The sequence below is a fragment of the Actinia tenebrosa genome, unplaced genomic scaffold (genome assembly GCF_029948245.1).
Source record: "Actinia tenebrosa isolate PJP-AT-01 unplaced genomic scaffold, QUT_ActTen_1.0 PGA_scaffold16__25_contigs__length_10494907, whole genome shotgun sequence".
NCBI lineage: Eukaryota > Metazoa > Cnidaria > Anthozoa > Actiniaria > Actiniidae > Actinia > Actinia tenebrosa.
The window spans coordinates 4364933-4377256 of NW_028292576.1; the positions used below are offsets into that span (position 1 = coordinate 4364933).

At 41.7% G+C, this 12324-nt stretch overlaps 2 protein-coding genes across 2 annotated transcripts in view; one reads left to right on the forward strand and one right to left on the reverse strand.

Moving 5' to 3' along the window:
* Positions 1-1034: 1034 nt before the first annotated feature.
* On the reverse strand, positions 1035-9477 carry LOC148910609 (uncharacterized). Its single transcript, XM_089030956.1, has 3 exons — positions 8927-9477; positions 8493-8553; positions 1035-1226 (listed from the first exon to the last, which is right to left on the reverse strand). The coding sequence occupies exons 1-3, from the start codon at positions 9351-9353 to the stop codon at positions 1121-1123; spliced, it is 594 nt and encodes a 197-aa protein (XP_088887082.1). The 5' UTR covers positions 9354-9477; the 3' UTR covers positions 1035-1120.
* Positions 9478-10625: 1148 nt separating this feature from the next.
* Positions 10626-12324, forward strand: part of LOC116292126 (proprotein convertase subtilisin/kexin type 6-like) — a 124807-nt gene continuing 123108 nt past the window's right edge. Inside the window, exon 1 of the mRNA XM_089031253.1 lies at positions 10626-10816. Within this exon, the coding sequence (XP_088887379.1) occupies positions 10643-10816 (174 nt within the window). The 5' untranslated portion in view covers positions 10626-10642. The remainder of the gene's footprint in view (positions 10817-12324) is intronic.

Sequence of the window (12324 nt, forward strand, 5' to 3'; positions counted from 1 at the left end):
TTTTCAAATGTGACGTCGAAGTTCACAAAGAGGTTGTCTATTTCTTTTTTCTGGTTGTTTAATTGCCTTACCGTGTCGACTGGACAACAACGTTCTGCTACGTCGCCATGCTCTTCGCAGACGACTTCTGAAAGGTCGTATCGTTTACATCTGTATTTGTGCCAGGCATCTTCAAAGGATGCGTTGCAGCTTTTGCAAAGAGATTTGAGGCAGACTCTGTGTTCCATGTGGTATGCTAGTGCTTGAGAAGAGCTTAGTACCTTGTTGCATTCTTCGCAAGTAAGGTTGTGTGCGTTGTTTCGGCGACAGACTTTGTTTTTGACGTGGTAGGAACAAGCTTGCGCGGTAGCAAAGGTCTTATTGCAATGTTCGCATGTCGTTTCTGTCGCGCGTTGCTTAAAGCAGACCTTGTTTTTGACGTGGTAGGAACGAGCTTGGCTGGTCGTAAAGGTCTTATTGCAATGTTCGCATGTCGTTGCTGCGCGTTGCTTAAAGCAGACCTTGTTTTCGGTGTGATAGTTAAGTCGCTGTAAGGAACTGAATCGTTTGTTGCAATCGTTGCACGTCATTATAGTAGGGTGTTCTTTATGCCTTATTAATAATCCTACTTCGTTGTTGCTGATAGGGTAGGGTCTCTTAAGGCCTTTAGTTTTAATGATTGGTTATTATTCTTTAATGTTTTAAATGTTATTAGGCTGATATTCTTAGGACCTTTAGTTTTAATGATTGGTTATTATTCTTTAATGTTACTTAAATATGATGGATGAAAAGAGGATAATATTAAGGACCCCTAAGTTAAGTCTTTACGTAACGTATTCTAAGAAATAATAATAATGAAATAATATTAAGGACCCCTAAGTTAAGTCTTTACGTAACGTATTCTAAGAAATAATAATAATAATGAAATAATATTAAGGACCCCTAAGTTAAGTCTTTACGTAACGTATTCTAAGAAATAATAATAATAATGAAATAATATTAAGGACCCCTAAGTTAAGTCTTTACGTAACGTATTCTAAGAAATAATAATAATAATGAAATAAGATATCCTTACGTCAAAGTTAAGGCGCAGGAGGAATCCTAGTAACCCTTTCAATATATGGACTGCATTACGTGTGAACTACCTGCCGACTGCATAATTCGTGAGGAGAAAAGATACGCCTGTCCTCATTGTAATAAGGTATTCCCCGAAGGATCCTTTGTTGGGCATTGGTGTCCCACAGATCCTAAAACACAAAGAGAATCTGTAAGTATATGGAGCGACTGCGATACCGTCCCATAAGCACCCTTTGCGGTGACTGCGGTCAAAAGCTGTCCACCCTCCAAGCCTTACAATATCACCGCGACAACAAAGTCTGTCTAAATAACTACTGCCGCCGCTGTGATGAGCCCTTCTTTGAAGAGAACTGGCATAAGTACCGCTGCCGCCGTTACCACCTAGAAGGTATTGCCTGCGAAACCCACGGTGACATAGCCGAACGCTGTTGTCCCCTTGAAACCTCCCGGGCGCTGACAAAGCGTAAGAAGGAAATTGACCAAACCTTTGTAGGCTTTGACGATGTTGAGGGCGTTAAATGGGAGGACAGGGAACACTGGGAGGCTATTTGCGATCGCTGCGGCTGTCAACGGAGCGGACAACATATTTGGTGCTGTCTATACGACGGACCACGTCCTTTAGACCATTACCTGGCGGTACGAAAGGCTTGGAAAAATGAGAAAGATATATGATTCCTCAAATCGCAGCATTCGTAGGAGGCGTCTTCATTACCGTATCCGCTTACCAGATAACAGAAAAAATGAGGTCCGCCGTAGCAGACCAATACTTAACCGCCCATGAGGATGACTTCTAATCACACAGAGGATTAGCATCTACCTTCCTTTCAACGTCGAACTTCCATCGACCGCTGACCTTACCATAGCTGCGTATGTGTGTGAATTCCTCACCTTGAAGGACATACCGCACGCAGTCGGGTGCCCACAGTGTGCACTCTTTACCGTCGTGTTCCAAGACCAACCTTAAACGGCTAATGTCTTCGAACACAACATAATTTTTTATTCTGTATGAAATGCCTTGGACTAATTCACGCCAGTGTGTCTGTTCAACTATCATTATATCTATGAAATATTCTTTGGTGAGTCCTTAACGTATCCTGCGTCTTAAAAGCCTTATCACACCAAGGACAAGGTATGCGAATGCCTTCCGCGTAATGGTCGATCTCCCTGCATATAAGGTCGTAATCATTGCACACCATAGTTAGGTAACCATTTGCTTTGTATTGTGCGAGTAATGCCTTTTGTTTTGAGGATAATACGCCGTTACCCTTAGGTGTCTTCAACTCCAAGCATAACCCATTATGTTTTTTATGTGCATTGAGAACTAAGATGTCAGGCTGACCTGCCTGGTAACCTTTCTGCCAACATACTATTCTTTTGCTAGCTGAGTCCTGTAGTTCTCCAAGACCTGGTGCTAGCAGTAGGATAGGGTGAAATCGACGTATGTAGTTTACGACCTTCTTATGCAGGTCAAATTCATTTTCTATTTTGAATACCAACTTGTTAGGACTGTCAAAGCGCCGCTCTATTTCATACTTACCTGTTTTCCTGAGGGTAGGGAGAACGTCACCTAACACCCATTTTCTGAACGCCTTAGCTACGGACTTTTCAGATCCGAATATTAACTCATAAAGACCCATTTCAGTGATGTAAACGGAATGTGGTTGCGCATTAAGGGTGTCAGTCAGATTTACACCCTTTATAGACCTCAAAGTTACCTTGTTTTCCTCTGAGACGTGATCAGACGCCGCTTTTCTGGAATTTACGTAACCCAAGGCATCAGCCACGGACTTTGCTTTGAAATAAAGTTTATCGCCTTGCACTATGCATTGCAGTTTGGTGTTGTTGTTTTTGAATACGCGAAGCATTATATACGTAAGGGATATTTGTATCCTTTCTTGGATGAGGGAGCGCAGCGCATTAATATGCAACACTCTTTAGCTGATTCATTTCTACGCTCAGTTGCGCGTCAGAGACCACAAAGACGTATGCGTTGATCTTGTCTGAGTCGCCTGCACTAGTGTTTAAGTCACGCTTGATTTCCAGGGTAATGCCGTCCTGGGTATTTACCAGACGCAATCCCTGTCCATGTAAATCCTCGTCGTCGGTGGTTCGCATGTCAATCCACAATGCATACTTATCGGTAAAGAACTCGCCGGGTGCAACTTGATCCCCAAACTTTCTTTTTATTTCCCTGTAGATGTCTGAGGGCTTCATTCCCTGCGAATACACCTTATTTGGAACTCCATTGATGCTAATCCCGACATTGGTGATGTTGGGGTTATGAAAGGCTTCAGAGTCGCGCTTACCAGCTTCATAAGGTTTGATAAATACCAACATCAGCCCTGTAAGACTACGACGTGGTAAATTAATGCTCTGAGTAATTACCGCGTCTGTCTTATCCAGGAAACTAAAGGTTTTATACATTACCGCGTGGTCATACAAGAAAGCCTTTCCGGAGCTGTATTCCATGCCAGCGCTGCGTGCTAGATCTTCGGAATGTATGGTTTCATACTGCAATTCCAGGTTGGTAATGGCATATGGAGGAATACTTCCCGACAACGCAGTGCTTAACCCACCAATGATGTTAGTTATGTTGGCTAAGGTCACTTCAAACTGCAACTCACTCAACTGTCTAGGATAATAAACTCCGTGGCTGGTAATAGCCTCAAAGTCCAATGGTATTACGTATTTAGTACCATAGGCTGTTTTAATGGCCTTTGCATCTGCCACTGCGGTTTCTCCGCTGCCGTCAGTAGGTTGTGTCTTGGTAGGAGTCCTAACCTTACGTAAGATTGTGCTACCAATACCCTGCTCTATCTTTTGTGCCCTTTCGAATGCAGTCAACCACAGATCTTTGTAAGTGGTGTAAAGGTCATAGTTGTTTAAGTCTAAGAGGGATTCCCCGGCAAACTTTACTCGCATCTTTGAGACGATGTTGCGACCAAGGTTGTTAACGATAATCCTTTCATCTGCGGCGGTAGGTTGCACCGTCAAATCAAACCTTAACGCCAAGGTACCAGGAACTAATACTAGGTTATCTGTTAGGCGGGGCACGCCTACGTACAAGGTTTCTCCAGGTCTAGCGCTGCTGGGGGTAAAGGTGACCCGGTGAAAGGTGCGTTCTGCTTTCAGTCCGCCAACCTGCTTAGGTAATATATTGGGGTTTAACTTTGAGCTTATCATATATAATGGAAGTAGAAGGAACAGATTTTGATCCCACCACTGAAGAAGGTCAAGTCGATATTAACGATGAAGAATACGACGCATGGACTAAAGGCCTGGAAACCGACCCCTTAATCTACGACGCAGCCTTACACGATAAATATGGTAGTAGATGGAAAAGCGCCAAGGCCACCTTAAATCGCATGTGGAAATCAAGACACCACGGCAAACCCATCCCTGAGTACTTGGAGCTTCAAAACATGGGCGGAGCAACCGCGCGGGAAACTGTAGAGTGGGCAATGCAAGAGCTAAATGAGCGTTATTCCCGTTTCGATGCTGACGACGTAAGGCTCACAGAACGCGAAAACAAAGTCCTCATAAGCGTTCAAGACCTAAGATTTCCTAACAAAGACCGCTGGACGAAACCACAACCCCTCTTTGATAAAGATGGTGAAGTTAGGGGTGACGTCTCAAGATTAAAAGGCTTCCAGCGTGCCACTAGAAGCATGTTAGAAAGGTTGGAAACCCTGAATGAAAAGGTCGCGCTAGAAAAGCGCGTTGAGGGACTACAAGAAACGTTGGAAGAAAGGGAAGCAGATTATATGCGACAAAACCGACTACTCCTTGATGCTCAAAAGAGAGAAGTTGACGACAAGAACCAAAGAATAATGGAAATGAGAGAACAAAGAAACAAAGCCCTACGCGATAGGGACCAAGCTCAAAAGGCCTTTGAACTTGCCTTGCAAGACCTAGACATAAACAAGGAAGAAGCTAGGAACTTACGTACCACCATAGCTACCTCTTTAGAGGAACGGCGGCAGTTGGTTGCCGAAATTAACGCTAAGGAAGAACAAATCCGGCAAAGAGATCAGGCTATCGAAGACCTGGAGGGACAAATAGAGCGGCAGCAGGAAATAGTTGCGGATCAAACTCGCCCCGAAGAGGAAAGGGAAGCTGCTCAAAAGGAAGTAGAAACCCTTCAGGAGCGCCTTGCAGAATTACATGCGCAAAAGGAAAACCTGGAAAGAGAATTGGGGCTTACCACCAAGGAAAAGGTAAAAAGAGCCCTTTTGAAGTATGGTATTCCACTGGCATTCGCGGTCGCTATTTCAAGCGTAGTAGGCGTGATCTTGTCCGCGCTTAAGGCTACAGGCGCAGGCGTAAAAAAATTAGGTAATGGACTAACGGCCTTAGGAAAAAAGATGGCAGCCGGTTTGCCTGGGCTGCTGGGTTCGGTCGTTTCCTTGGCACTTAGGGCCGGCGGAGAACTGTTGAAGTTCGTGGGGAATAACGTTTGGATCTTGGTAGTAGCTATTGGGGTGGTACTCCTGAAAAAGATGAAGGGTTAATTTTATCCTCGTGTATTACTGGTGGCTTATCGTTGTCGGGTGTCCGAGGTGTTCTCGACTGGGGATAAGTGAAGATAGTATTCGCGCCGCCTTGATAATGCGAAACTAAAGGTATGAAAGTCATAGTACTAATGGTCTTATGACTCCAGGTAGCATCCACCGGGGGGCCAGCTGCCGGATAGGTGGTATTTATCCCAACAATACCCGAATGGGTGCTCCTTGTGTCGCTTGGACGAATTTGAAGCCTCGCATGTTGACAATTAGCTATTATGTGAAAAGTCACCGGTGTTAGGTTCTCCGAGCTCGTGGTCGTGGGCTCAAAAGTGAAGTGGGTTAAATGCCTCTTATTATTTTTTTTCCTGTAGGGTAGTAGTGGGTGGTCATTCTCATCAAGGATTCTAAACCCAACATTGCAATCATTCCACGTACTAATGTTAATAGTGCATATGATTATACCAAGACCTCCAACCTTCACCTGCAGGTTGGTATCATGCCAGCTATCGTCAGAGTACTCCTCCTCCTCTAAATAATGAAAAAACGAATCTTCCTTTACATGTGGGTTATTCATATATTTAAAGGCTAACTACCGTAAGGGCGCTAATAGTTTTGTGATTATAAACGTAATCTCTTTTATCATCTATGCTATTTATCGTAACCCTCCCCGTATCGTCTACTCTTATCTGCAGCTTTACCTTCCCATGACAATCGGCGACCATATGAAAAGTCCAAACCGATAGATTTTCAAGGCTGCTGGGGTTGGGCTCTACGGAGAAATGCGTAGGCTCCCTGTTATCATCTTTTACGCGCATAGGCTGTAATACTCCATTGTCGTCGCAGAAGCGAAATCCTACGTTGGCATGACTACTTGCGCCAATGCAAATACTACAAAGGATTAACTTCTTTCCTGAGTAGTTCAAATTCACAGACATCCCCGTAACATCAACCCAAGAGCTCTGGGTGTATCTTTTCTCACCTTTGTAAGTCGTATAAACACAATCTACTCCAGCCATGTAGGGGTTGTTCATCGCCATATATAATAACTCAGACCAATGCTTGCAGCTGCTAGACCGGCTTTTAGTAAGTTATGGTCATATTCCTCAGGTATAACCTTCTTTACTGATTTCTTTGGCAGCACCTTTTTTAATGGTTTTTCTACCTCTTTTTTTGGTTTCTCTACGAAGTGAGGAATGCTCTTGGTCATGTCAGAGTTCACGTCATTCATCCCAAACTTCATGTCCTTGGTAGCTCGCTGCAGCTTATTGTTATAACCCACAACGGAATTGGTGTTAATAACCAAATTACTTGGCATTAACCAACAACCAGGCGACAAAGCGTAATCCAGTCGCACTTTAGACTGCTGCACCGCTAATTGATATCTCTGCACCGACTTGGATATGTCATTTTCTATTATTGCAGACTCAAATAAAGTTAGGAATTCTTCTTGCGTTTCCCGCGAAGCGCCTTGGGATCCAATGATGGGGCTGCGGGTATTTACCTGCGCTCCTAAGATACAGTACACAAATGCTTCAATGCTGCGGTTAATCCTGGCTAGGTTTCTTAGACCTTTTCCTTTCATCAACACGAATGGATCCCAAGTGCCGAGGTAGTTCGATTGAATTCTGGTAATTAAAGAATTATTACTCTTATCACCGCCCATATCACCGAACTCTAACTCACCACTTGGGTATTTTTGATGTCCGTAGTCGGCTGGCTTCTCACCATTGGCACCCCAAACGTAAACTATACCCAGCCCATGCGTCTTACCCTCTTTGTAACGAAAATCTTTTTGCTGTGGTTTGAACTCATTAATTAACCTTTCCAGGGCTGCGGCGTCATATCGATTATTCAATGGATTAAATGCCTTATCTCCCGGTAAAGGTACATTAAGCTCCTTCAACAACCTCCTAACCGTAAAGGCAACGTGAAACCGCATAAATGAAATGTGGAACATGTCCGCGGCAACACCACAACCTTTAGTGGCGGCCCAGACAGCAAAGTTTAACTGCTGTGGCCAATATCGCATATTGGGTCCTGCTAACCATTCCCTGGCCTCTTTACCTGACGTATGCTTCAACATCGTATTCTTATAGATGTTCCTTACTACTACGTCAAATGATTGCTTACCCACTAAAATCTCTAGATGCGTTACCATCGTTTCAAATTCGTTTACACCACCTTCAGCATCGTAAAATGGGTAATCTTCCTTGTTCATTAATAGATCCCTTGGGAAATTAGGTTCTTTATGCTCGGGTTTTGGTGGCCTTTCTTTATGAACGGGCTTAGGTGTTGGGGGGTGTACAACCGGTAAATGCTTCACCTGATCAACCAGCGTAGGTTTCAAATCCTCATTGCTGTACATTCTTTCACCGTTATAGTAAATCCCATCGGGTCTTCTTTCAAACTTACTAGCACCCGCGTACGGAAACATCTTCCTAAAGGCCCTCCAGTTCCAGTAATCCCGGTTGTCGTGATGTGGCTGCTCCTGTATATCATTCCCAAAAGCGTCGTACATTAGTATATATAATGGATGTTATAGCATCAGCACCTCCTCTCTATCCTGATTTACCTAATGAATTGAATGCCGAGAACTTTCGTTTGAATAAGGTAAACCTAATCCTGGCTTACTTGGAAGGGCAAACTAAACATTATGAAAAAGTCCAAAAAAAGTACGTCAGAGCCCGAAGCATTTTACATAAAATCGCGATAACTTCCGGCTCCATGTCCGTGGCGTTAACAGGCACTGGCGTTGCTACTTCGCTTACTGGACCTGGGGTAATTGTTGGAGTTCCTTTAGCTAGCGTCGGCGCCGCCTGCGGCATCGTTTCCGCTGTTACAACAGGCATTATGAAACAGTTGTCAAGCAAAATATCCAAGCATGACACGACAATAGCTCTGTCAAAGGCTAAAGTAAATACTATCACTGACCTTGTCTCAAAGGCTTTGTGTGACAGAAAGATAGATGATGTAGAATTCTCGCTTATTCTAGCTGAAGAGGAAAAGTATGAGAAATTAAAGTCGGATGTAAGAAATAAAAAAACAATTGTAAGAGATCTTTCCGAGGAATCTCGCAAAAAGATCTACCAAGAAGCAAAAGAAGAGCTTCAAAGAAAACTCGCTCAGTAAAGATTTGCTTTGAAAAGAGCGTGACAGGATTCTATTTGCATATTGAACGCCGGCTGTCATATGCAAATTGACTTAATTACATCATCGCCTTGGAATCCATTCTAACAGGTGGTGGTTGGGGTCAATTTTGTAAAATATTTCATAGATTACATCAGGGTAATAAGGAATATCCTTATTCAGCTGACAAAACATCCACTCGGCTCTACTCATATCAGAAACCTCAGGAATAGACTTACCGGTAATTTCAGACAAAAGATAGGGAATAGCTTTGTAATACTTCCCTAGCTTTAATTTTTCTAGCGTTTTCCGCAGGCTTTGTGGCGTTGGCTCTTCTAAGTGGTCTATAATTCTTTCCATTACTTCGTTATCTAAATATACTGGCTGATGACCTTGTATGTGACTCATCCAGTCTCTGAAGTATTTTATTCTTTTGTATGGGGTCTTCTTACGGCCTCCATTAGCGTAATACTGCTCTCTGGTGGCATTTGGTACGGCATTACGAATATTCTTACCACACTCGTAACACTGTGCTGACGTGTCGTCTTCTATTTGCATTTTTTTACCACAACAAATATACTTATTTGGCTTAGTAGGTACAAACTTGGGTTTTAAGCACTTTATACAGAAGTCAAAAACAAACTCTTTACAATCTTCGCACTCCATATATAGACTAACATATTTTACATAGACGCGGGATGCGGGTAATCGCGGTACGAATCGAGGGGGGTACTTTAGGCGGGTAATCCTCCGGTGGTCGTTGCGCTGGAACCCCCATCCCCTATACTACTTCTTCCTTCTGCAAGTTGTGAGACAAGAATATATTTCGACTCGACTGAATAATTATTGTCAGTTCAAATTGTCGGTTCATAAATTGAAATGATATATTTACGACGGTAAGATAAAAAATTCCATTATGATTGCTTTGCATCTTATAATTTTGTATATTTACTGTTAGTTCTACTGTTAGTTCTTATTCTTATATCTGATAACAAAATATTAGAAGCTTCATTTTTTTATGTATTTGTCTTTAGAGCAAAAAACATTTCATATAGCTTCAGAATGGGCTTCTAAATAATGAAAAAATAGCTCAAAGTTTGAAGTTAGTATGTTTACCAATATTACAAGACATAAATTCTTAGACTATTCTTCCTTTAACAGTACTGATCTTCGGTTACTAAATATACTTCTTTCAAACAATAGCTGATTTGGAGAATGAGCAGGTTATCAAAATTACATACGAGCGATTTATAACGTTCAAAATCCTTGGAATCTTTTAAACCATTGTTCCTCTATTGTCATTGCTTCGTTCGTAGAAGACATGCTTAATTCTGAGGCAAAGCGGCGAGGTGTTCAAAGTTAAAACGATCCCAAGTCTTTATAACATAAGATTTCTTTCTTTAGTAAGTCTTAACACTTCGACCGAATTCAGACATATAAGTTTTAGTTAAAGCCTCTTTTCAAATCTATTAAGAATTACTCGAAATTTATAAAACAACGAGAGGTGAGATTAACAACATTTAATTTTTGGATGGTCAGCTTCAGCTGAAACGGCTAACATTACAAGCTGATTATTATCCGTTCTAACGCTAAATGAAAATTCATTTATATGTTCCCATATTTATAAACAAAATTTTAATGTATACTAACCATGTTATTGTCTTCAAGAGTAAGACAAAAAGAATTCTTGATGAAACGCTTGAGGACACAATAGTGAATACTGTACGCACTCAACTGGAAGATAAAAACGTGGTCAACGTGATCTCAACTATGTCTCCCCTTCCCCTAAGGGGGGATATTCAATGAGTTGGTTTCACCATGCATTCTGATTGGTAGATAAAAGCACGTCTTCTATTGGCTAAGAGGTATTAGGTCAGTTCTGCCATGGAAGTCCGTTTCGCCACGCTACAGCCTCTACCAGTCGGGGCCGTCGAAGAAGGAAGTTTGCGTGCAAGATGGCGGATTTTCAAAGAAGAATTTTGTGTTGTGTTCTTTGGATAATATTCCACATAAAGACTGATGTTTTTGCCAAAGACATTTATACTAATATCTGGGCCGTTAAAGTTCGCGGCAGTGTACAAGAAGCGAAGCAGTTGGCTCTCGAACATGGTTTCTCTTACGAAAAACATGTAAGCTAAGTTAAAGTTAGTCCCAAATGCCTATACAGTCGAACCTCTATTAAGCGGCACTCTATTAAGCGGTCGCCCTCTATTCAACGGTCACTTACTAAAGTCCCGAATTTTCTCTCTCATGTATACTGTAAACTTGACCCCTATTAAGCGGTCATCTCTATTAAGCGGACGCGGTCACCATCTCAACGTACCAATTTGTAAACTTGCATTGTATTTCACCTTTTTAAGGTGGCTCGACCCCCTCACGCTTGACCGCTACCTTCCACTTTTGGAACGCTAGTGCATAAACGTCTTTTATCCGATAAACATTGATCGTTTCCCAACGATTTGATGCTCTGGGAATTCTATTGTTTGCTAATGATCATAACATCAAATTCTTTCGCACCATGCACGGTCTCATCTCGCTTGGCTGCTTTCCGATTTACTCCCGAAGTATGGTTCTTTATCTAAACTTGTCTTGCTCGCTTCTTTCTTGAAGTTTTAATTTGAGGCATGTTCGCCGATTCTATTCACTCACACTGACAAAGTACATCATGACAAACGTCCCACGTTTAAATTAAAAAAACCAACTGTTTGTTACCAAACTTCGGGGGTAAATCGGAAAGCAGCCAAGCGAGATGAGACCGTGCATGGTGCGAAAGAATTTCTGTATTTCTCGTTCGCTTTAGATCGCTTTAAATGAGTTCAATAGTCTTGCAATTTTGTGTAATATTAGTTTAAGTTCAAATTTGTATCCTGACGTAATTTTGAGAGAAATGATCAGCGAATTTTAGAATAATGAAAGATCTAGTAAGATTGACTAGAAAACTGCGATGAAAAGTGCGCATCAAATGTTTACCCCGTCTTCTGCACTATACGTTTTCACAAAATCGCATAAGTCGATTACCTTCAAAATGTTCCTTTTAAAACTAGATACAGAGTAAAACTAAATGAGCAATGACTTTTGTGAATATATAGCTCTGAAATATTAATTTCGGCCGTATGAAATCCATTGTTTAGTTTTGAAGTAGATTATGCACTATATTTAAATAATCTCAAATATCTCATAATTAGCTAGATAGATTTTTTCAAAAATCCCCACAAATGGAGGCATCTAGTATATAATTATGTGGTACGAAGCATTTTAGTGTTGAACGCTCTGCAAGGCTAAATCTATTTTCTAAACGAAAACAAATATTTCATCATAATCACGTGTTATGACGTCCGATCTCATAAAAAACTGCATCAAACATTAATTCAATCTTTATGTGACTTATGTGCAAAAAAGATTTGCTATCGGATAAAAGACGTTTATGCACTAGCGTTCCAAAAGTGGAAGGTAGCGGTCAAGCGTGAGGGAGTCGAGCCACCTTAAGCGGTCACCTACTGATTACACATTGATGTATTATGACACCAAATACATAAAACATGTCAACATTCTTTTAACAGTTGTTTAGATAGCATAACTTCAATAACAGATGTTCGTATTCTACGTCACTGTATATAAAGCAAATCCGCAGCACTAG